The 26487-nt window shown below is 37.3% G+C and overlaps 2 protein-coding genes across 2 annotated transcripts in view; both read left to right on the top strand.

The window, feature by feature from the left end:
• Positions 1 to 26487, top strand: part of LOC115627323 (inactive dipeptidyl peptidase 10) — a 208387-nt gene that overhangs the window by 138118 nt on the left and 43782 nt on the right. The window lies entirely within an intron of this gene.
• LOC115627324 (proteasome inhibitor PI31 subunit-like) lies at positions 20046 to 20962 on the top strand. Its single transcript, XM_030522968.1, has one exon. The coding sequence runs from the start codon at positions 20071 to 20073 to the stop codon at positions 20845 to 20847; it is 777 nt and encodes a 258-aa protein (XP_030378828.1). The 5' UTR covers positions 20046 to 20070; the 3' UTR covers positions 20848 to 20962.

The raw sequence follows: 26487 nt of genomic DNA on the forward strand, positions 1-26487 counted from the left end.
TAAAGTGTGCAAAATGTAATGCTTGTAGTCTTCACATGCAAGTCAATTTGTTTATAGCGTTTGCTACACAGCGTACTGCAGGGTTTGGCTAACTAACTCTCCCAATTGGTCCTGACACGCCCACTGCAAATGAATATCGTGAAAATAATGAGATGCCGACGTCGTCGCAATCGCCAGCCGCGCCTCGCCTCGTGCTTCCCACTTTCCAGACATGGATTTTGCAACGATACTACGTACATACAAGTATAGTACTCGTACACAACTATGTATGCATATATTTTAAAGTATGTCTGTGTGTGTTTATGCGAGTACGTTTTAGCAAGCGTTAGCTGAACTTTTGGGCGCAAGGCATAAACTTTGAAGATCTGAACGAAAAACGCGTCAAACTTTTGGGCGGCATGTTAATAGTTAGACATAGTTTATTACACATACGCCATGTGAGACTAACTCCGTGTATAGTAAATATGTACATGTACATGTATATATGCATGTATTTTTTGCGTTTTCTAACAAACTCTGAAGCTCAGCATGTGTATATGTGTGTGCAAGTGTTCGAGCGCCCTCGCGAGTGAGTCACAGAAAGCAGTCGCATGGATATGAGGGGAATGAACTCAAAAGAACGAAAGAACAGGCTGGGGGAGTGACAGCTAAGAGCAATGCACATTAAAGATAAAGAAATAGACAGCAGCTAGTGATGTGATAAACATGAACAAATTACTGAAGAAACAGAGAGTTTTTCACATTTCAGAGTAGAAATCATTGCTTAAAGGCAAAAAAACCGAATTTCAGCAAAAAATAACAACGAGACGAGATATGATGGCGAATTAAAGCCACACAAGAAGAATTTCAAACTGAATTTAAAAAAGGAGATGAACTAACTAAACAATAATGTAAAAGCTTGTAAACTTTAACAAAAAAGTGTGGAAGTAGAAGATACGCCAACATTAAATTCGAAAACAGATAAACCACAAAAAAAGCATAATAATTGAACAATTTTTCTGCTTTTTCTGTTTACCCATTAAGATGTTTAATTGAGCAACGTTCCTAAATGTTTTCTGGTATATATTTTGATTGTTTTCAGTTCAAACGTTTAGTAAATAGCCTGAACTCCAGGCTTCGTTAGCCTTCGTAATGCAGTCACACTTGATTGGAAATTCTAAAATTATAATTTAATTATATTGATGAGACAGAAAAGTAAAAATAAAGATCATTAGCTATGAGTTTCAGAAACATTTTCTAGTAGAAACAAATTGTTTCTGCTTCTTCAAGTATGGCAAAGTTTAAAATCAAGCTGTAAATAATTAAATTCTTTCATATGCAATGCACACTCATTTGTATTTCAATAACAAGGTGAGCCACAAATTTTCTAGAAAATATTTATGTCTAGCATAGCGTAGAGAGAACAGCACTTAAGCTTCGAACTCAAGCGAATGTACGCGATGGGCACAAAATGAAGAGCCCCTTTGGTGCTTGGAAGGCACGTCAAAGAACTCAAGCGCCAGTGATCGTTTCTCTTGCCCACTTTACGGTCTTTCTGTTCTATTCTGGCTCTCAATTACAGTAACAATTTTTCTGCGTCAACGACAACACATTTCGGCTTATTTATTGCGGCTTTTTTATGTCTCTGCTTTCTATTTTGTGGTCTCTTGTCTTACAATTTGCCTGCCACTCAGATTTTCAACAGCACTTGAGTGCCAAAGACTGTGCGAGAACTGCGTTTATATGCCTGTGTGTGTGTGTGCATGTGTGTGCGTGTGTGTGAGTGTGTAGGTGTGTGGGTGTGTTTGTATGTGCGTTTATGTCTTAACTTGGCTTGTGTCTTACTTTAATTTCATTTCATACGCTCTTGTCGCTGCCAACCTACCAACCAACGAGCCACCCATCCAGCCAGCCAGCCAGTACATAAAGTATAATATTTTATTGCATACTTTGGGGGATAGACGCACTGCTGCTTCTCCTGCTGTTGCTTAAGCGCATTTCTCAATTTCTATGCGACTCTCTGCTGCGTTACATTAAAGTTCCCGCCCCAAGTAACAAAAAATATCTGTTCACTATTCACATTTCCTTTTTTCTATGCATCCTATAGATATCCGTTTCAGACTTTGTTTGCAGCTTATGTACTTTGTGCTGACAGGGAGGTATCAGAAAAAGCAAATGCAGTTGCAGGTAGAGTGCAATCGGTTGTATTGATTCCTCTTTGGTTAAAGTAGGGCCAGCCGGCACTCATCAACATTTTGAACCAACATAAGCAGTACCTATGCTTGTAATGATTAAAGAGAAATAAATATATACTTACAATTATAGAATTATATTATTCATACGTATGTTCAAACAGTGTTTATTCCTAAAAAATAATCTCAAATTTGCGTGTATTTCCGGCTGTTTTCCGCCATTTTCCTCATGATGATATTTCCTCATAATTTAACAAACGTGCCATCAATTTATTTTATTTCATTTTTAGCTAGAAATTTAACTATATTTCATAATTTCTATCGCGTTTAATAAGAGAAAAGCGTCTGCTAAAATGGCGCATAAAAGGACAAAATACTTGTATAATGAGAAAGATGCTGAAGAGGTCACACCCTATGGCCAATAGATTCATATAAATTATAAATAATATAAATTGTAAATAAGACTAAATTCCTAGCTTAAATTGTAATTGTATTTTGTTATAAGTTTTTTTTAAGGTTTTCAAATGTTAACAGTGTTATACCACAACAAAAACAAAATCGTTTAAAACATAAAACAACATTGAATTAAGCTAACAGCCGGTACTACTATAATTTTCATATATAGAAATGAATTATGCAGAGCATAAATATTTAACCCTTCATAGCTGTTTCGATTTTAATATCAAGGCTTATACTATACATTGTGACTATTTATTTATTTATTTGTCTATGATTATTTAATTAGAATGTCAGAAATAATGGTCAAAGTGTAAATGAGAAAACATTATGTTATGCCTTTTATTGACAAAGTAGTTTATCTTTTTGGTTAAACATTAAGCAGTGAATCATTCAAAAAGTAGGCAAACTAATTTAAACTTGTGTACACTCTGCAGTGGTTTCGATTTGCCAGAAAACTGTAGCCATGAAGCAGCTGTAATATTAAAATACAACAAGCCTTCTTCTTACCTTCATTATTTACAATAATTTTCTTTTTTTCACTTTTCTCTTCAGTTTTTTTACATCTTACTGCACTGGTGCAGTTGATTTGTGTTCCTTCCCCCTTTTTCGCCATTATTTGTGCTGCTCGCAATTTTTGTATTTGTGTGTATTTCCGGCTGTTTTCCGCCATTTTCCTCATGATGATATTTCCTCATAATTTGACAAACGTGCCATCAGTTTATTTTGTCAATTTGAAAAGTGTCGCAAAAATATGCGAAGCATATCTGAAAAATTCAGGTAAGCGCCTCAATTGCTTTGCCATTCTGTTTGTCAACTTTCTGCATATTATGGCGCTAAATTGAACGCACGAATAGCAAACAAACAAACAAACAAATACACAGCGGGCAGACGACAAACTGACAGACAAACAAACTGACTAAAATGGACGCACGAACACAAAATTTGCGACGTGACAAAGCAACAAATGCCGCAGATACTTTTTGTTGCCTGATTGGCTGCAAAAACTCTAAAATTGCTTTTGGCATTTGGCGACATACTTGCCAACACAAACACACACACACATACTCAGATATATATGTATATATACCTACATATATATACATATGTATGTATGTATGCACTCTTATACATAAACAGGCATAGCGTTATGTATATAAACGCACAAATGCGAATCGCAGCTCAATTTAAGCTTTAATTGAGCGTGAGAAGTTCGCAACTGTAAGAGCGAGAAAAAGCAGCGCATCGAGGGAGAGAAACGGAAAGAGACCGAAAGAGTGGCAATTGGCACGCAAACTGAGCGCCGGTTGCGACCATCAAATGCACAGTTAGGAATTGCGGTCTTGTGCGCTATCGAGCATAAAAATATCCAACAGAATGTTTCAACATTTTTTTTTCACCTCTACTTTTCAAAATGCCAAGTACATGCGACTCCCTCCACCCCTCTATCCACCTTCAAAGCTGCGCCCAAGGCTTGCAAAACTATACACAAACAACAAAAAAAATGAAATAAAAAACCAACAACTACAGCAAATTGTTGTGTTAAATGGCCAGACGAAATGCTTTGCACGAAACGCACGTGCCGGAGCAAGTTTAAGTTGGGGCTGGGTTGGATTGAGCTGGTTGGCCAAAAAGCCAAGACATGCGAGCTGGCAGGAAGGCAGTCAGGAAGGCAGGCTAAGCAAGTGCCACGCAACTGTTAAGCACGCTCAGCATTTCCGGCAGCAGCACCACCAGCAGCAGCGGCGTCGTCAGCAACTACAACAACAACCGAGCCTTGACTAATACTGAACGACAACACTGATATGTGATATGAATGTATATACATAAATATATATATGTTTTTTTATGTATACATACACATAGACGAGTATGTGTGCGTGTTCTTGTACAGGTGTATAACTATGGTAGGTGTCTGCATCACGTGCCACATTTAGTTTGCATAGCGCACCTCAAAATTTCATCGCACGCACGTGGCGCTCGCCCCCTAGCTTATGCAACATTTTTTCCCTGACGCTGCTGATGTCACTTTATTAGCAATTTAGCAAGTTTTTTGGACTCCACTCAATATTTATGTATGTACATCTCACCTGTCGGCAATGTTCTGATATTATAATATCTTACAAAATGTGCATGAAATTAATTTAAGGTGTCTGCTATCGGCTTATAGCGAGCAATATTTGGATAAACTACTTTGGTTTTGTTCGTCTACATAAAAAGACAGACGCATGAAATGAACTCTCTTTAAATATATATGGTACAAAAACAAACAAGTTCTTGGCGTCTCAGCCTTTTAATAACCGTTCAGAGTCTCACACTTTATTGTATTCACTTTATTTATTTAATTTATTGCTTATTCATGTTTTTATTTCTTTCCATCTATTTCTTGAAAATCTCTTATGATATAGTGACTAATATATAGTCATAATATAAATAATACTGGACAAATTTCTGTTTATTTTGGTACCGTAACAAAATTCGCTATTGATGGTTAACTCAGCACAATCTGATTGGCATAACAAAGTTTATTTTAGTGAAATGGTTGTAAAGAGAAAAACGTATTTAGAGTCCGGCTGGTAGAAATTCCATCTTCTACTTGTATGTTTTTAGCACAAGTGCTTTATTTTATATTTAACAAATACGTGTCGACACAAGTAAATAAATTTCCAAAACTAATTCTAGAATCTTGAAATAAATGTGGCCCGCAATTCTCATGTCAGCTTAGCTATGTGTTCTTTCTCTAAAGTTTAATTAAAAATTTAAAGAATATGAGCTTACAAAATGAAAATAATTCCCTTCTGACTCTCGTATATATGTTTACAAGACAATCACTTCATAAATAAATAAGTGGGCGTAGAAGCAGCTTTTGAGGAATTCGTATAAAAATGTATTTACGAGAAAATCTACAATAAATTCAAACAAAAAAAATGCATTATCCAGTGAATAAAACCTCGATTATAAGTTTACTGAACAAAATAAATTGGTTGAGTGAGTGTGGAGTGAATGAGGATTAGAAATAAATTGCAGAGCATAAATTTGAAAAAGATAAGCATTTTTCCCACAAAATAATCGCATTTTTTTAGCCAATGTATTTAGAGCTGACAAATGTTGAAAACTTATTGAAAGCAAACTGTTTGCTCTTGTCTGAGCCATACATTTCCCACAAGTGTCTCACATTTTTATGAAGACTATCAGCAAGGGGTGGCTGCTCTTCCAAAGATAAAGGCATTGATTTAGATAGTTGTCTTCAATAACCAACACAAATTTATTTTCTGTATATACTTGTACATGTACATGGCTGCAATCGATGGGAGCAATTCCAGTTGTTGCTCGGATGGAAGCACAAAGCAATAAATCAACGGCTTGACTGGCAACAGACGCGCAACATCAGCGTCAGCGTCAACGTCAGCTTTAGCTACAGCTTCAGCCATCAGCCATCAAAATGCAAATACAGAAGCAGCGTAACCGCAAATGGCAACAGCAGCCACTAAACCACTAAACCGTGCCATACAATGCTAATTGCGTTAACTTTGTACACCATCTTGGCTTCACGCACACAGCCATGCTGCACTTTATTTTGCGCTCTGGTTAACAGTCGGCGCCTAGAAGTAGTAGGCAGGCACATACATCACACGCACACGTACACGCTCACGCACACACGTGTCCGCCGGCAATGAATGTCCTTCAAGCACCACAGCACTCGCTGATGTCACTTCGAATGCGAACTGACCATGCATGTCACTCACTCAGCAACGGCCATTGACCAAAAAAAAAAAGCTTTTAGCCACAAATCAGCGCACAAATTTCGCATGCAAACACACCCCAACCCCTGCATAAGGAGGGCAGTATATGTGTGTGTGTGTGTGTGTGTATACTCCTATATACAAGTATGTATGAATAGGCGGCTTGTAGAATGGTAATGTTTGCGCAAGTTATTAAAAAGCAAAGGCTGGCCTTGTCCACTGTGTTTCTGGTTTTTATAGCCTACTTGGCAGCGCACAAATAGCAGAAATGAAGAATTAACGATGAGGAGCGTGAAGCTGCACATACAGGGTGCCACTTGCAATGCCAATATATACACCAAATTATTGCTTAAGTTTACTCCTTAAATACCCAATAGCCTGCTTAAAACCTATATATAACAAAACGAATGAATAGTCGTTAATGTTGTTAGGCTTTGCTTCAACTACCTCATTATTTTTTGCCAGAATCGCGCTAATGTTATCAGCTTAAAAGGCATACATAAACTAACAGTTCTTAGCGCCCTCGTGGCACAAAGAAATTCGATACAATATATTATAATTATAATATCAAAATCTTGAGTTAAAATAAGTGCAACCCCCTTTTATGGCTTATTTATGAATTAAGTTATTAAGTTGAATTGCTAATTCTTGCATACAAATCTTGAGTTCAAATAGTTCAATAATATTTTTATTTTGTGCAAAAACAGTTATAATTTCTGTAAAGCTTTTCATTTTGTTAGTCACCCTGTTCTTTATTGAAAAACTTGATTTTCCAACACACATACTTCTTCAAGAGTAGGAGAAGGGGAAGCAGCGAGCTTAGCATTACTGGGCAATATGATTAGTGGGCGTGACACTTAGGCACTACCACTTAGCATACTTTTTCATTATGTTCAATGAGCTTCCGTCCCGCCTCAACCGCTGTCTCTCCTGTCCCATTCGTATTGAAATTCGTTCATTTATGCTTTCACAGCGTTAAACGTCAATAAAAATTTTCCCGCTCATTAAATTTATTGCATACTTTTTGGGGGCAGGAGCCGTTGTCGCCATTATTATTATTATTGTTGTTGTTCTCGTTTGTGCGCTTGCAATTAAGTTTAACAGCGCGTTCACAAAAGCCGCAAAATGCTCCAGCGATTGCCGCCAAGTTTCTGCCAGAGGCAACGGCAACAGCGACTGCGACGCCGCTCCAGCGTTGACGTCAGAGCTGGCATTCAGCAACGTAGTATTATTCATTGAAAAAGTTTAATTACAGGCAACTAGGGTCGCGCTCTGCTTTTTAAATTCCTGGGGGCGTTTGCCCAAATCACGTGCTAAATCAACAGCATAATGTGTTCAAAGGCTTAATTATAATATTTGTAGACACGCCCGCACAAAACAAGCACACCAGCACTCACACACACACACACACACACACACACACACACACACACACACACACACACGCACGCACACACACAAATACACATAATAATGGTGCAATAACAACAATAACGATTACAAATCGACCAAAAACGAAATTCAGGAACAGCAAGAACTACCTGCAACCAAGTCAAGCACGAGAACGATGGTGGGGAGGATTGGCATAAGAGGCAGTGCTGGCTAGCAAGCTGTCGCCATTGCATTGCATAGTCAAGGGGATGGGGGGTGGGCTCCCCCCCCCTCCCGTTGTAATTAATATGCCAGTGATGTTGCAACTAATTAACAGTGGCGTTTGCCAGCACGCTGCCTGCCGCAACGACAATAAATGGCATGTCATTAAAAATTAATTAAAAATACACACCGCACGCAAACGCACGAACACACACACGCACACGCACACACAACCGTGCGCATATGTATGTGTGTTGTGTATGTGTATACATATAGTGCTTAAGTGTGTGTGCACATTATGAAGCGCTTATTGCGTTAATTTCTGCTCATTTGCTATTGGACTCACAATGGGCCCTTCATTGAAAGGCTGCTCAAGGTTCGTCTCCACGCAAGCGCAAGCCAATTGCAAAACTTAAAGTGCGCTCCGTAGATGCTCGCATATGCTAACAATTTAAGATACACAACGAACTTAGAAATTATAATAAAAAGCTGATTTGTGGAAATTGCTCATCAATAAACCAAAGGAGAAAATGACTATCCTTTTATTTACATTTAATCAACTTCAACTTCTGCGGCAATATTTTTCACATTCTGCGCTGTTTAAATGATTTGTAATCGACTGTTCGACAAAATCTAGCCTTTCTACGTCTACCTCTGCCTCTCTCTCTAACTATCTTTTCCTTTCTTATCATTTGGGCCTTCAATTCTGTGCTTACAGGGCTGTTTATTTATCCCAATGCGATGAATTGCGCTCAAGAATAATCTCCTCACTGAACTCTTAACACGAAACACTTATGTTACAAAGCGATTGAGACTGTTTTAGCATCGAATAAAGACAGGTGTTTATGAATATACTTTTAATTGGATATGATTGTTTTTACTAAAGCTAATCGGCTATTTTCCATCGTTCGCTTGTTGTAAGACAGTGCTTGCTTAATTGATTGTCGAAAATGCCGATTCTTCTTCCCATCTGGGTCGCCTTCATTTCGTAGCTGAAAAAGCTATTATTTTTCAGAAAAACCGAAACTAATTCCACACTTTCTAGACGCTACTCTTTTCAGGTCTCTTCGGGGTAATTTAATAACTAGACCAAGCAGCTAGTTCAGTTTTGGAGAGGAACTTTGACCGCACAGTTTGCGAGATACGATCGAACAAATTGTGAAAAAATATAACTCCAGCAGACAGCTGCTCACACTTTTATGATGGGAATATGCTTGAACAACATAAAATACCTAACAGCAAAAAATATGCTTTAAAGTTCTATGCTTTTAAGAAATAAAACCAATTTTAAAACGAACTCTTAGTAGCCATCAATAATATTCCTGTACGCGTATGTATGTTCATAGGTCAGCTTATTGACTTAAAGAGGTTTGCTTACCTTAACTGAAAAACTTTGAGTTATAGAAAAACAATCAGCTCCTAGCAGCCATGAGTCATCAATCATGCAGTTCGATGAATGTTCGCTTAAACGAATCCCGACCTTTGGCTTGACGCTGGTCGCTGGGAGATGGGGGGTGGCTGGAGGAAAGCTAAAAATCTCAATGGAACAACTTTGGTGGAATCAAAATTTCAATTAAGATTCCGGGCAGCAAGACAAATGAAATATTTAAGGCATTTTGGTCGCGGCTCAGTGCCTGCGCGCATGCAGCAATATAAATGCGCTAACTTGTATATTTTATGGTCTTTGTGTTGCATTTTTTCAACTTCCGCCGAGAGGGGAAGGGAGAATGTGTTGCAAACGTGATGGCAAGCATAAGAAAAGTTGCAATCGTCCTCCCTCTGGTGTACGAGTATGCCAAAGATTTGTGGCATAAGGGAGTTCGCTGGTGTTTTGGCTTCGGCAGACATGGCGTATGAGTTATGACCGCTGATGCAGCTATTGTGTGTGTGTGTATGTGTATGTGTGTGTGTCTGGGTGTGGGTGTGGATGTGCATTTTCACCATAAATCATGTCACAGCAACTTGCTACTTTTCCACACAAAATAAACATGGCTGAACATTTATGTTCCCCACTGTTTCTTCATCATTTTATTATTAATTGTTTACATTCATTTTGTAAGTAATTCTAAGTTTCTGTGGGGCTGTTTGACATTCTTTATTTTAAATTAAGTTTTAAAACAATGCGTATTCAACCCATGCACATTTGCGAAACACAAAAGTTGTTACAATTTCCTAATTTTCATGTAAATAGTAGGGATTTGAATATTGCTTGGCCTTCATAGGAATGGCGCTGCTACTGTTGCATAATTACAGGCTAAACAGCGTGCATTAACAGATTCCTCTGCATTCATGCGGCTAGGCATGTGTGTTTGGGGCATGCTTGTAACCAGTGTTGACAGTTTGCTGCCACTCAGCTGAAAGATGGCAACAATTAGACGCTGTCGCTGACATTAAGTCAGTCGCAAAGTTGTGGCCTTGTGGCTAGTATTGTTGCTGATAGCATCTCATAATGTGGCTGCAGCTGCTGCTGCTGCTCTTCAACGCCATGAAGGTATTGTGAGGCCCGCATCTAGTGCTACCATCGCTATGTTCTCTGCTCGTAATCCAACTGCTCTGCGTATCTCGTCTAGTTTGTTGACAGTCCCACTAATTGCAAAATGCTGTTTGCCAGCCACGTTCCACTAACGTCGCTAGCAGCCTGTCAACTCTAGCTGTATAGCTGTCGCCTATGTATATATAAGTATGGTGTAGTAGAGCTCTGCAGGGCAAAAGGGGGGCTCATTAACTTCATTTGCAATTTAACCGAATCAAACTGATAAATGGTGCTTCCCAGTTTATTAACCACCGTGTGTGATTGAATTAATGATTGATAGCACACTAATAAATCGCTGAATGATAAGAAAATTTACAAACATAAACAAATATACATATGCATATATGTATGTCGGCAGTTGCCTACGCTACAAGATGCAGATGTATGTCGCCCTAACTCATATGTTCATAAAATGAATATGAATGAATGAATAAATGAATCTAATTCAATCACTACTAAGTGAAAATTCATCATTCAGTCGCATGAAAGCAACCATTCATGCCTTCATTCAAATTCATCCAGTATGGGAGTATCAGTCATCAATAAAATTTCTTCAAATGGATCAATATCCATTGGACTGCGAGTACTTACCAATTGTGTCACTATTCATTATCAAATCAAACAGCTAAATGGTACCATTCATAGCAATCGAATTTCTTCAAATGCCTCAATATTTTCCTTTGAATCCAATTGGAATTGAATAATTAAGCCACTTAGTTAGTTCGATGTGACAATTCGCCATTCAGTCGCAAGAAAGGAACCATTCATGCCTAGTATTCAAATTTCTTCAAATGGATTCATTTCTGTTGGACTGTTAACAAGCCGCAAGAAACAAGCCAAGAATTCATTCAAATTAAAGTTGAAACAGTACAAGACTATGATTCGTTGTAATCCAACTTCTTCAAATGATTAGAAGATGTCTTCGTGCAGCTCTCTCGTGTGTATCTCTGTATCTGTGACTGTGTGTGCGCATTGCTGCTTGCATTTCATTTGCCATTGCATACTTTTAGGCAATTTGCATATTTCGTTAAGCAGCCGCAATGTGACAGTGGCAGTGGCACTGGCAGCAGCAACTTGTTTTCAGTTTTCATTTTCCACTGCTCTCCCTCCCCATTTCCATTTCTCGGCCTCTCTGGCTTTCTAGCGTGTTTTGATTGCTTCACTTGGCCAGCAACAGCAAGAACAACAAACAACCTACAGTGTCGTCGACAAGTTGCCGAAGCTGCAATTGACGTGGGTCTGTTGGTTGGCCGCTTGGGCTCAGTAGCTGTGCCATTTTATTTATTGCATTCGCCTTGCGTTTTGTCCTGCTACAGGCAATGGCTCCCATACTCGTTGTCCTTACAGCTGCGCTCGGCATATTTATGCCAATGTTTTTTCAACTTTTTATTTATTTTTTTTTTCTTACATACTATACTATATATATTTCAAGTCGACATGCCTTGGAAATGAATCGAATTGTACATAATTTATGCAGATTACATTTGAATGGGACGCAACGAGAGGGGTGGAGAGGAGGAGAGACTCAATGGGATTTTCCTAATCGAAAATTCATGAAATCGTATCGCATCGACCGACAATTGGAATTTTTGTTCTCATTGGCAACTTATGCGCATTTTTGACTCTACTAGAATTACAAATAGAAATAGGAAATATGCAAGCAAATGTTGCTATAAACATAATATTAATTGCTTTCGCCATTATTGTTATCTATTTATGCATTGCGCATATTAAGCAGAAAGAAGCCTATTTGTTGATTTTGCATAATTTAAATAATTGAAAGCCAGCCTCGTCCTAATGGGATTTGTGGCTATGGTTTTGAATGCCGCCAACTAATTGACAGCCTCACTAATTGACTAATTGAAAGGCCAGCGTGCAGTAAAGCAACAATAGCCGCAACCGCATTCAATGATTAATGATCCAATGCATAAATTGTATTGTTCTAATACTTCTGCACCAATATTATGACAATTAGAGGTTAAACTCTAATTTTAAAAACTAGACAAATGTTCGTTCACCTTTATGTTCGACTGTATGAACACCGATAACTTTTCAACCATAATAGATAGGGACACCAAACAGAGTAATTAGACCTGTATTATGCATATGCGGGGCGCAATTATTATAAACCAAATATGACTTCGATATTTTATATATCTTTCATAAGCCACATCAGTTAAAAAGTAACTCTTAGTAGCACAACTCTTTTATTTATTAACATACAGTAACCAAATTTTATAATATGTATAATGTGTTATAATTTTCTGAAATTTCACTAAAATCGAGCTAAAATGCTTAAAGTTCGGCAACTAATTATTATAATTATTTATTTATTTATTACCAGATATTGAGTTATAGCCACAAGACCTTAAGCTTAATTAGTAAATTTAATTATTAAAATTCAATTAAGAATATTCGGTAAAAACAAGGCCAAAAATATTGCCTCATAAACAAAAATATTTGTTAAGCAATTCTGAGCTTGGTGTACTTTTTATAGTATACTTGAATTCCAGCCTGACCCCAGCATTATAAAGGGCACAACTTTTTATTACCCTTTAAAAAAAAAAGCAGCATTGTCAAGTAGAATATGATTATTCAATTAGAATGCAATCTTGTTAAATAATTTCCGTTTTATTTACAATCTGGTTTCATATTTCGCAATTGATATTTTTAGTAAGCAGCCACTGTTGTTCAGCAAAATATATTTTTATTTTTGAATGGAAATTTTGCGCGACATTTTGTGCAGTTTTTCAATATGTTCGGAATTTAATTTTGTTTATTTGATGTCGGTTTTTAATTCAATTGCATTTAAATTAATTCTTTTCGATTAAATTGAATCGTGGCGCAATTAAGCTGCGGCTTAAAGCGTTCACAAAGTTTAATGCTGCCATATAACTAATCTTTAATGAAAGTTATAAGCTTATAAGGGCCCTAAAGCATAGGGATTAGAGGATTAAAGCCCCCTATTTGCTTCATAATTAGCAGCAAACAATTTACTTATTCGCATATGCTTAGTGAATAGCTTAATACTGGAATTATGTTGTCACAGAACGGGCCGAGGCTGCGGGAACTGATATAGAGAGTTAACAAAAAAGGTGCGCATGGGCTGCATGAACCTGATTTTGCTAATCATGGAAATTGTGTAAACAGCAAACTAATATAAGGGCGAAACCAACTCTACTTCATGCCCTTAAATTCGACATTACTTCATAAGAATAGGTAATTTTTTAGGTTATTTGTTTATTATTTAAATATATATTTTAAAGCCACTTTGATTCAGTTTGAAAGCAACATTTTTGTATGCCATACATGAAGTTTGAAATCGATCGATCGAACAATACTAAATATTAAAGCCTCGTCTTCTTTATAATTCTATCTACGTATTTCCGTGTGCTTTGATTTCAGTAATCTAGACAAAGTTTTTGATATACGGAAGTACTTGTATATCTCAGTTATTATTGTTAATTGTTATTTATTAAGCTGCTCCCCATTTTCCGATCCCTGCTTAAAAATATTTAAACTACATTAAAACTATAAATTCATCAAATTCAAATCATTTAAATGTAATAAATGAAAATAAACTGAAGAATAACATACAGCTTGATACAAATATTGAAATCCAAAGAGCCTAATGGCTAAGCAAATGTGCATGTATTTCTAAATAATTTTCTAGAAATACAAACGTGTCGAAATCATAGTTCACTTCTCTGCTGGCTTGTGCCTGCGGCACCTCGAGCTCAATCTGGCATGGAGGTCCTAAAGCATAAAACATAAGGTGGTGATTATGATTTGATTTTCTCGGTGCTGCGCCTGATCACCATTTAGCGCCGTCTGTCTGTCTGGCTGGCTGGAAAAGGTAACGAAGCGAATGCCGCCAGGCACATCACATTAATATGCAATTTACTCATCATGGTCGCTCGGGGTCGCTCGCTCGCATATACATACATATATATTTATTAGCGAGCTAATAAAACAAAGCAGCCGAGCAAATAAAGAGAAACAGGCGCAGAAGACAAATGTGCTACTTAGTTTTATATTTTTTTATGGGCAATGTCATGATTAATTTGGCTTTATGTTATTCTTGGTGGCCACACCACACCAAGAATGTGAGCTGTATTTGTACTCACTGCCTGTTCTTTTTCCTCTTACTCTCTTTTCAGGTAAGACAGTCATCTATGTCGATCTGTTCCCCTACACCCTACACCCTGCACCCTCCTCCCGACTCCGTGCTTTTGACGCACAATTTCACGGTGTGCGCGCCATAAGCATTTGCAGTAAGTACACAAAGGAAATGAAAGCAAATAGCCAAGCAAACGAGCAAGGAGGCGACCAACAAACAAACGACAAAATGAACGATGACAGACAGACAAACAGACGGACAGACTAAGAGGTAGAAACAGCTGAAGGAACTGCGAGGAAAGTGCATTGGGGCCGACGATAACAAACAACAAGTCAGGAAAAAAAAGTTGCTTCAGTTGCTTAATTCGGTGTTGCTCTTGGCAAAGCAGAAACTCTAATTGAATTTCATGGGTGAGTGTGTGTGTGTGTGTTTGTGTTTGTGTCCACACACTCACATCCTCATTAATTTGTGTAAGCCAGTTGTTGCCCAACTTGAATGGCATTTTAATTTGAATTCTACCGCTCTTGGGTTGTGCAAATGTTTGCGAAAAAGTATAGCAGTACTCATCTACCATGTGGCGCGGCGAAAAAAAATTCCGCAGAATTTGTCAAACTCAATTAAGCTGAGAGCGCACAACATACTCGTACTCGTACTCGTATGTATAACAAATATGCTTTGACAATATCTCTGCAATTAACAGAGCGTTGCGCAAACCCGCGTATACTCTAAAAGGGGAATCACAAACAATAAAAAATGGTTCGTGGACAACTCACTGACAACAAGTTGGCTCAAAAATAGAACAGAAAGTACTGGAGCAGCATATTTTGTTGTCCTGTGTGAGAGTTGAACTTATAGCAGCGCCAAATCAATTCAAATTTACCAAATAACAATTAAATAAACCTTTTGATTATTTAATAAGCAGCATGAATTATTCACTATTTTCTATTTATTTAAGAAGACATTCAATGCACCCTCAAAATTCTATATAAGTTGCCAAGCTACAGAGGAGCGCCTGACCCACTCTTCGAGCAAACATTTGAATAAAATATTGTATTCAATGATAAAGATTATACAATTTGTACGATAAAAATTCCTATACTTGTACAGACAACTTGTTAGGCAAAAGTTTAAAATTCCTGACAAACTATTTGATTTTTATACCCTGTAGTGTAAAAAGGGTATATTAGGTTTGTGCAAAGTATGTAACATACAGAAGGAAGCATCTTCGACCCCATAAAGTATATATATTCTGAATCAGCATGACGAGAGAAATCGATCTAGACATGTCCGTCCGTCCGTCCGTCTGTCCGTCCATCTGGATGAACGCAAGGATCTCAGAAACTATAAAAGCTAAAATAACCAAAGTTGGTATCCAGATTCTCCTAGGTCCGAGAAAGGACAAGTTTATTTTATTTCTTTTAATATCCCCACCTTCCCCCGCTACAGAATTTCGTCAATAGCGTTCACATTTCAACAGCTACCTTAACCAAACTTTGCACACATAATTTATATATATATATTCATATATATTTTTTAAACTTCATCTAAATCGGGTAATTGTAAGAAAAGTTATTAGCGAAACAATTTCACTCCGGTACTACGCCCACAAGCTGCAGCATCAAGTTCGCTCTTCTTCTTCCTTTTTCTTCTGCTAGAGGCGCATATACCTCAGTGCCGGACGTTTACCTGGGTACAGGGTATTTCACTGTCGGGCTTGCTCGACTGTAGCGTTCTCTCTTGTTATTTTATTTGTTTGCCAGCGTTTGGCGCCACTGCGAAACTGTCTTACAAAACTATCTTGATTGCAAATTTTTCTTTGTTTTCATTATTAATGAACACCTAACTACGTATCAAGTATCAATCAGGTTTTGTGGATGAACTAAATGAATAGAATTGAAGGTATTGATTGCGAATTAATGTAAACTGATACCCTTGTCAACTTTCTTGCCTAGCAGAAATGCTTTAAAATCTTTTTTCAAGGATTCATTCTATGTCTAAGAAATTTTGAATATTAAAAATGAATGACTGAATTAAGAACAATTGAAATTCTTAATTGAAGTTCTTGATTGATTGAAGACAATAAACAGCATCGAGATGAAATTGAATTCCGTTTAGTTGCACTCGAAATAGATAGCTAAAGCGATTTAATCTGAAACCCAATTAAAGCAACTGCATGCAAATATATTCAAAAATATATTTTCTAAAGAAGTTATTTTTCCAGCTGGGGCAATGGCTCAGCTGTCCAGGATCCCTTACAAGAAATTTGTAAGTTGCGGGACCTTGCGACCAAAGGGCTCGATGCACACTGTAGGGGACAATCGGCAGCGACACGTGGAATTTGTACTCACTGGTTGAGGCCCGATAAGAGGCAAATTCGACGCGTCTACCAGTCTGTTGCCGTTTTACATTTGTGGTTAAACGTCGCCAGTCTGATCCGCCGATCCCGTTGCCTATAACGCAATAGTGTTATATTTGCTGCTTAGTGGACCAAATATAATCTCCAATGATCGAAAATAACCAACGCGCGTTCAAAATATTGTTCATGATGCCTTTTATTCATAGTTTGTTCAGTGTTGGCCCTACGCTGCACCAAATTTCTGCTTTGATTATTTAGTCTTACTCGGATATTATTCTTGCTAGGTTAACTTATATTATGCCTCGCTGCTGGCACTCGTCGCAATCACGCACGTCCATCTGCGTGGGTGGTCGCCGGAGAAGAGAGCGAGCTTCCGTTTTCACTGGCCCTTCTAGCCTTTGTTCGTGGGACCTTATTCCCTTTTTCTAAAATCCCTATGCAAGCGTGGGCGGTAATGCCGGCCCGTTTATTCTCCCTCTATTCAAAAGATCATTGCTTCGTAACTCTACTTGTATGGAGCGTGGTGAAAAAATAAGAAATCTTAAATCTAGTAATTCAGTAATAATGGAATCCTAAGGCTAGTACAAAGTGAAATCTTAAATCTAGTAACAAAATATGCAATATTCAAAAATATAAAATAGTGAATTCAATATAATAATAATAGTTTGTGGCGCAGAATTTAACTGAGTCACAATTTTTACGTTTTTATTTAATATTTGTTACGATCTGTGCATGAATCAACCCAGTAGCAATACCATAAATCCACACACATGTACACATACATACATGCATGTATGAACGCAGATGTGCCACCAACTTTACATTCACAATTATAAACGCTTTTTGTATTACAACGTTTTTTTTTTTTGGTGAACGGATTTAATTCGACGTTTTTTTTTTGCCCATTTTTTGTGCCATTTGCCATTGACATTTGCAAAGTTTTTGCCATGAAGTTCATTCTACAATGCAGCAATTTAATGCCGACAACATGGCGTATGCGCAATATGCGCATTTTTCACAAAAACAAAGGCGAAAGCTACAAAAATCCAAACATTAAAGTGGAGAAAAAAAATGTAGCAGTGCCGAAAAAATGTAATAAGGAGCAAATTAAATATTGCTTGTTGCGACGACCAATAGAGGACAGAGACTGTGAGGCTGACTGAGTGGCTGACTGACGGGAAAACATGGCGCGTCTGTTAGAAGACAACTGGAGGCAGCTACAGCAACAACAACAATAACAACAACAGAAATAATAATAATGAATAATATATTAAAACGTCTATGGAATAGCAGCGCAGTGCGGACAACGCAGCCTGTGATAGACACACAGTCTTATACACACACACGCACACGCACACACACACACTCACAAAGCAAGCGAAACATTTGAGCGCAGAAACGAGGCAAATTGAAAGCCCACGGCATCTTAAGCAACACCACACACCTAAACACGCACACATAGACAAACACACGCACACCACAAACGCATATGCCTGCTTCGCCTATACTTGTACATATTCCTCCTGCTACCTCCACCACTTACGGTTATACAGCCTGTTGTATTGAGCGTTAAGGCTCGACGGGCACTTGATAATAGTCACTTATTATTCAAGTATACCGCCAGCTGTGCCAACCCCTATTCCCCATCCCTCAACCAGCCCCCAGTCCCCCTCCAGCTAGCCACAAACAGATGTTGCTGACTGGCATTACAGGTGTCTGGCAGTGCGTCTACGCACCAAGCAAAGCATTTGTGTTAAGTTAATAAGGCGCCGGCAGTTCTGCGCACACAACACAAAAAACTGAGCTCAACTGTCTACACAAATACACACACATACACACACACACAGTATACTATATAAGTGAGTATAGGTATGTTTGTGTGTGTGTGTAACATCCATGAGCGCCGAAGGCCATAGCAGCTGCTGCCGCTGTTAGCAGCCGCCCACGCATGTCTCTTAGATATTTACAGACACACCGATGCACGCACTCACACACACACACACACACATACTAGGTAAAAAGTAAATTAAGGAAGAAAATGAAAATTGCCATTAGGCTAACGGTTCTCGTAAATTCTGTGCAGAGTACAACTGTTGAGTGCTTAAAGATTCTTACAATTAATTATTGTTTAAGGGACTAACTTATCTACAAGTATAAGGTTTATTTACAACAACTAAAAATCAATTAAAAAACAAGTGGAAAATCTAAAGTATGGCTTTGAAATATTCTGCACATATGTGTAGAATAATTATGCGTGTCTATGCGTGTTTGTGTGTGTTTGTTTATGTTTCGTGTGCCTGTGCAAAGCAGCAACAACAACAACAGCTGCGGTCAGTTCTTGCCCTGAAATTATATATATGACTATAACCTGTTAGGCCTATCGGCCTATCATAATGGAACTTGGCATACGGACTTCTAATGAAAATTTTTGACAAATTTGAATGAAAAATTCCAAGAAATACGGGAGTTAAGGAAAATCGCTGATTTCGGCGAAGAGGGGGGCGGGAAGAAAATTCCAAAATACACATTCATCTTGGAATAAATTTGGTGTCTCTAGCTCTTATGGAGGTTATAGAGGTTATTTTCCAGGTGTTCATACGGATGGACGGACGAACGGACGAACAGACAGGCATAGATCGTCTCGTCTTGTCATGCTGATCAAAAATGTATATACTTTGTGGGGTCTGGGGAGGCGTTTCTCCTGCTTGTTACATTTTTCAGTTCGCGTAAACCTAATATGCTTTTAAACATTTCATGTACAGAGTATAACAATCAAATTCGAGCATAGACTGTTTTATATAAGTATACACAGACATTATTTCTTGCACCGATTGCAATAGATTTTTTGAGGGGGCATCCTTTTTGACGGCTCTATTTGGCTTTATGTTATATCATAATCTAAAAGCTATTTTTATTTAATTCTTTCTTTGTTCGTTGCATCCTCATAGTTATATCACGTTCCATGTAAGGCTTCGCGATATTGTGCCGAGCAAATGATCTGAGAAGTTAAAATCATTACAAACTTTTCAGACGTACACTGACTTTTAAAAAAAAACTCTGTCCAGTTAGACACAAACTAATGAAAATATCAGTACAAAATGAATACCAATCCCGAAACTGGTTCCTCAAGCGAGAACTTCTTTTATGGCTGGGAGTTACTTTATAATTCAGTTAAGAGTGATATCGGCAAGAAGGCCGATTTGCTGATTCTATTGGCCCACTTCTTTCTCACCAAACATCACAAGTTTCGTTGCGTTGGTCTTGGCACCGATAAGTGCTTGCTTGAGGAGGACACAAAAGGATCGCTGGTGGAGCTGCCTGATCGCTGGAATTGGGATGACACTAACTACGCACTTAAATATATGTACTACAAGAATCGGTATTTGTTGCTCGGGCACATCACTGAGGACGCCCTCGTCATAAATCTATTGGACACCAATAACAGCCAACTGACGAACATTTGCATCGAGCCAGAGCTGCTGGTGATGGCATTGGATGGCAACATTTTCGCAGCTATGCCAAAAGCAGCCGACATCATTGATCGTTACCGCAAGGAGCTTCTGCGACCCGTATTCTCGGGGAACTCACATGAAGTTGCTTGCCAAACAGTTTCCATTCCCAGCAGAACTGTGGATCCATTGCGAGAGCCCGAACCCGTTCGTCCAGGTCAATTTAGGCCCCGCGGCTATGAGCCACGACCTTTTGGGTTTCCAGACATCTGGCGCAACAATTTGGAACCCATTGCTCTCAGTCGCCATGGCAGCTTCGTGCCATTGTCCTCACAACCGAGCTTGCTGCCCAAACCAATCCAGTTCAATAACTGTGCAGAGGATGGGCAACCAATCGATTATATAGAATTGGATAACTATATGTAGTCTGATGACCGACAGTGGCGGTTTGGTACGAATGGCATTCGAATTCTCTGCAAAATTAAGTCTGAAGTTCTCGTATTTATGAAATAAATTGTAAAAATTCTGTTCGTTGACGGCAGAAAAGAGTGTTTTAGTTTAAAATTAACTTTTTCTATTTAGTAGCGGTGATATAGTGTAATTTTTTTATGGTTTCGAATCGCAATTTATTATTTAGAAGTTGTTTGGAAAAGCTCAGCCATACTCAGTATAAACTAATTTTAAAAGCAACTAACTAATACTTGATTATAATTCGATTTGGCATTTTATTGAGGATTTGTTAACGCTGTTGCGTAATTTATATATTTACTTTGAAACAGCATGCAGAGAACACAACTTTTCAAGATTTGAAAACAAATTTTGATAGACATAAATAGCCATAGAAATCTGAAATACTTTTGAAGCTCTCATTCATTCCAATCGTTCAAGGTTATAGTCAGTAAAATATTCTAAAGACAAATGGAAAAATATTCGATTGATAAGCAAAAATCGCATCAGCCAGCATAAGCTTCTCTTATTTTCCTATTCAAAATTTCATTTTAAGTCTAGGATTATTAATTCGAATTGTTTTGCTATATAAAGTACTAGCGTTCCGTCCCTGCTTCGCAAGGTTCTTTTACAAAAATTTCAAAAATGATCAATTTTTTAACACACATACATACGTCCTTATTTTTGCTGAGTTACTAAAATAAAAAAGTACAAATTTAAACATAGCTTGGATATTATTATTTTAATGCTTTTCTTTGTTCATTTTTAGATTATGGGTAATGGACTGTGTCTTCGATATTAGTAATATTGCCTTAATATTTGAAGTGTAATAATGTTTTAAGGATGATTCTGAACTAACAGCATCCGCTTCAGGAATTTTGTAGGTAATTTTTGTACACCTTGGGCTACATTATTATATAATATACCCTATGCTAACCGGGGATAGTGGAGCTTCATAACAGTGAAAGAATTCTTTGAATCGGTCCAGTAATTTCGGAGCCTATTGAATTCAAATAAACAAATAAACAAACAATCATATCTCTGTATACAAATAAGTAGAGTGCAGAGTTCAATCTAACTTGCCAGTTATATAAATTGGGTCCAGCCAAGAGCATTTACAAAACTATTCAGCAAGTAACGATAAATAAGACAGTATTGTCAATCCTCCAATCAGGCCGGTTAAATCTCGTTATCTCTGATAAATATATAATTTATATTATTACACATATGTATTCACCACGACAGTCGAAGTACGTTGTGTTTCAGAATTGGCTTAAAAAAAAAAATTATTAAAAAAACTTTAAACAAAACCAACAAATATTTAAAATAAACATGTCCAATATATATTGGGCATAAAATTCCATAATTCGACACATGAAACCACCCAAAAAAGATTTAAATATGCAGAAACAATTTATTGCTTACAATTTGATTTGAATTGCTGATTTTGAAGTGCTTTATTTTTATTCATTGCATATATACTATATTTAAAACAATTTCTGTAGCAGATTGATGCACAAATATTGATGAATTTGTAAAAACGTAAAGCGCTTTCAACGCGGTTTAATTGTCAGAACATTCCATATTGATGATAAATGCAAATGACTGCCAGCAAGGTTTAAATACAATAGTATGCTACTAGCTAGTTTTGCTAGTTTGCTGAAAAAAAATTATACTACTAGCTCGTTTTTCTTGCTGTAGAAAAATTATTCATTGGGGAAAGCCGCATAAATAGTTACGGCACGAGCTGCACGGCATTTTCTCAGCTTGCTGACACGCACTTGAACTTAAAGTGGAACTTTAAAGTGCCATGGCAAAGTTTTAAAACTCTATCGTTGCCGTTGCCGTTGCCGTTGCCGTTGCCTTGCCCCGTCCCGGAGGGAAAACTCTCTCGCTTTCTCTTTCTCTCGTTCAGTTGGCTTTCAACAATATTTTAGCTTTTCATTTTGTTGCGTTTTATGTTTAAAGTTACTTATGTAAATGAAGCTCAGGTGCCTGCTGTCTAGCTTAACTTTTACACTATGCATGCGTATGTGTGTGTGTTTCAAATACATACACATTTGCCGCTTGTATTTAGAAAACACTTAAGAAGTTGTAGCGGCAGCTGCCTAACCAAATGAAACACACCCACCAGCCTCACAGCCTTACAGCCTCACAGCCCCCCAGTCCCACAATCCCACACTCTGAGGCTGTCGTTGCCTCTAAACATAAATTAACTTTGTTTTTATTTTCCATGTATTTTGTTTTTCCTTTTGTGTATTATGTGTTGTTTTTTTTTTCTCGGGCACATTTCTTTTTAATGTTGCTTTCGGCTTTTGTATTGTTTGTCTCGGTTTTGTGGTTTTTTTCTATGCGCATATCAATGTGGCATTAATTTAATTGCAGTCAGTTGTCTTAGATCTGACAGCTTTTGGAACACACACACAAGCAAGGTCTTGCATTTAAAATCGCTTCAATATTTTCGTGAATTTATTCAATGTTAATGCAATATTCTTAAAGAATCGCAAGGGTTGAGAAATTTCGCATACGTACACGTATATAGCTTTAGATTCTTAAACATCATAGAAAGCCTCATGATAATCGCAATCGTGTTAAACGAAATATGAGGTTACGTTCCTAGATTTCAACAAATGTACAACAAAAAAAAGGTTTGATGTTTAAATTTCCGCTGTTTTTGAGGTTCTAACATTTTCAAAATAAACAAAAAGTGTTGAATATTTATCATTAATTAATTTATTTATTTATCATTAACATAAAAAGGAAAATATTTTCAAGCATTTTAAATGCTGAAGCAGCTTCATATAAAATTTAATTTGGCATATATTATTAGTTAGTATTATAATTATAATTTTTTGTGTTTTTGGTGGTCCTCTTGCTTCCAAAAGCAAAGTTTCTATGATTGTTTATTGGCTTTTAACAAATGTTTGCAGCAGACTTTATAAGGTACAAGTTTTTTTCCAACTCCTTTATCAATTAAAATGGTCTTTCCAAGCTGCTAGCATATGCGAAGTTGTTCCATGGTTAAACGATTCGTAGGTAGAGTTCCTTCCGAATTGCTTTCTATCTAACTTCTATCTGACAAGTAAAGGTAAAGGGTCTCCCTAATTTCAAAAAGGTCAAACAATTTAAAAAAAAGGTTAGTATACAGCTTCATTTTCCATAACGAGCATTTGTGAAGCTTCGAAGGTTTTAAATAACTAGATTGAAGGCTAAATAATTGTAACAGTCGATACTGGTTAGGTAGTGTTGCGAAAATAATCATAAAACGCCGCAATTGAAGTCTCACTTTACTTTAATTTACATACTCGTATAAGACGATTAAGTGGTTGTATGATTGTCTAAGCAGCTAGATAGAAGTTTGCATTAAATATTAAGTTCTGCACTTGTCGCTAATCGCACTTGGCAGACAGACAGACAGACATTTTTAGGGTGTGGGGCAGACATATATATCTTGTGTGTCTATATGCTAATAAAATGTTATCTCATATTTATAGACAAGCCGCAAAACACTTCTGTACACACTCGCACACACACACACACACACAGTCATCAAATATGCATAAATTTATACTCACACACACACACATACACGCGTACATGCATACTCGTGCTCGCATGGACACTCAACACACAAACATGTGTTATGTGGTCGTGTTAAACAAAGCTTTAAAATGTAAAACCATCTAAGGGGTGAGTTGCGGGGAGGGAAGGGGAGAGGGAGCGACATATTAAAAATGTAAAACAAAATGGGGCCAGGCCTCCAGCAAAACAATGCTAGCAGCTAAAGGCTAAGCGCCTAAAAACGCGCAACATGCAACGAAAATCATTTGCGTCGCTCTTTACATTTTGGTTTTTTTTTATTTGTGTATTTTTTTGTTTTGTTTTCCGCTTGTCTGCGTGCGTGCGTTTGCATGCTGATTTCCGTTTCCTGTTTACGAGTGCACACACACACACATACATATTACCAAAATATGCCGGGCGATACATTTCGTTGTTGTTGTTATTTGTTTTGCGCTTCCATATGAAAAGCATTTTTTATGGCATACTCGTACATTTTTAATAAACTGGCATAGCTACTGCGTCCTTAACTACGGCTGCTGAAGCATATACTTGTAGTATGTATGTATGTTTATTTATATATATACTATATGTATCCTTCCATATGCAATAGTAAACACACACTTCAATTTACACACATGGGAACACCCGTCGATTAACACGCACACAATCGCACGCCCCAGGATTATAAACCCATGAATTCAAACAGGCTGACCACCGGCACTCGATGAGCGGAGCGAGCACACACACACATACATAGTACATGCGAGTACATATGTACATACCTACCTACATGTAAACAGACATGCGTTCACATACATGCATACCTGTGAGCTGACAAATGCGTCGCAACCGATAAAGTTCGTAAATATTTGTTACAACATTCGTTAGTGATAGGCCTCTGAACACATTTTATTATTTTAAATCCCTTAATTTATGCGAAACAATAATACTTGATACTTTTTTCGATTGAAAAAGGGAATGGACTGTATTACCAGTCTGTGAATTGATTTAAAAGAGTAACGAAAGGTTTTAGTATCTTAAACTGAATTTCTTACTTGACTCTTGAAACCTAAAGATAGAACGAACTTCTACCAAAGATACTACCAATACGAAAACGTCCGTACCCTCAGCACGAAAAATGAAACGAAAAAATGTAAACCGATGACGATGTTTAAGTATTCTTTTTAAAATTAATTCGTTATTCTAAGAAGAAATGTTCATGACCTTGCACTGTGAAAAAAGTAATGTAAAACAAATTTTAATTAAAGGACGAAACAACAGGAAATCTTCTTTTTAAAGGTTTTTATAGCCTTTTTCTAAGGTATATTTTAAGTTCTTCAGATTTGGTTTGACACCATTCCCCTTGTGAATTACAGCAAGCAATTAAAGCTATAGTATATAACAAAATATTCTGAAAAATTAAACAATAACCCACTTAATTCTTCAGCTATTAATACCACTCGACTTAATTTGATTGGAGCATTTAGTATATTAGAGATAGTTGTTTCTTTTAGAAGGCAGCTAAATAATTGAATTAAAGGCGTTCCGTTGTTTATTAATTTTATGTTTTTAAAATCGTCTTCGATGCAAAAACACTTTTTTATAGTAAAACAAATACAAATGCTGTATCACTAAAAAGTTAATTATTTCATTCATTATTTTATATTATATTTTATAATTGAATTTTATGTAATATTCTTATTGGTCTACTATAGAGGCTCTTTTTTATACCCTGTACCCGTAGGGTAAAAAGGGTATATTAGGTTTGTGCAAAGTATGTAACATACAGAAAGAAGCATCTCCGACCCCATAAAGTATATATATTCTTGATCAGCATGACGAGAGAAATCGATCTAGACATGTCCGTCCGTCCGTCTGTCCGTCTGTCCGTCCGTCTGGATGAACGCGAGGATCTCAGAAACTATAAAAGCTAGAATAACCAAAGTTGGCATCCAGATTCTCCTAGGTCCGAGAAAGGACGAGTTTATTTTATTTTTTGGAATTTTCCCCCCCTTCCCTCGCTACAGAATTTCGTCAATAGCGTCCACATTTCAAATG

Source organism: Scaptodrosophila lebanonensis, unplaced genomic scaffold (assembly GCF_003285725.1).
Source record: "Scaptodrosophila lebanonensis strain 11010-0011.00,11010-0021.00 unplaced genomic scaffold, SlebRS2 tig00000092-arrow-pilon, whole genome shotgun sequence".
Classification (NCBI taxonomy): Eukaryota; Metazoa; Arthropoda; class Insecta; order Diptera; family Drosophilidae; genus Scaptodrosophila; species Scaptodrosophila lebanonensis.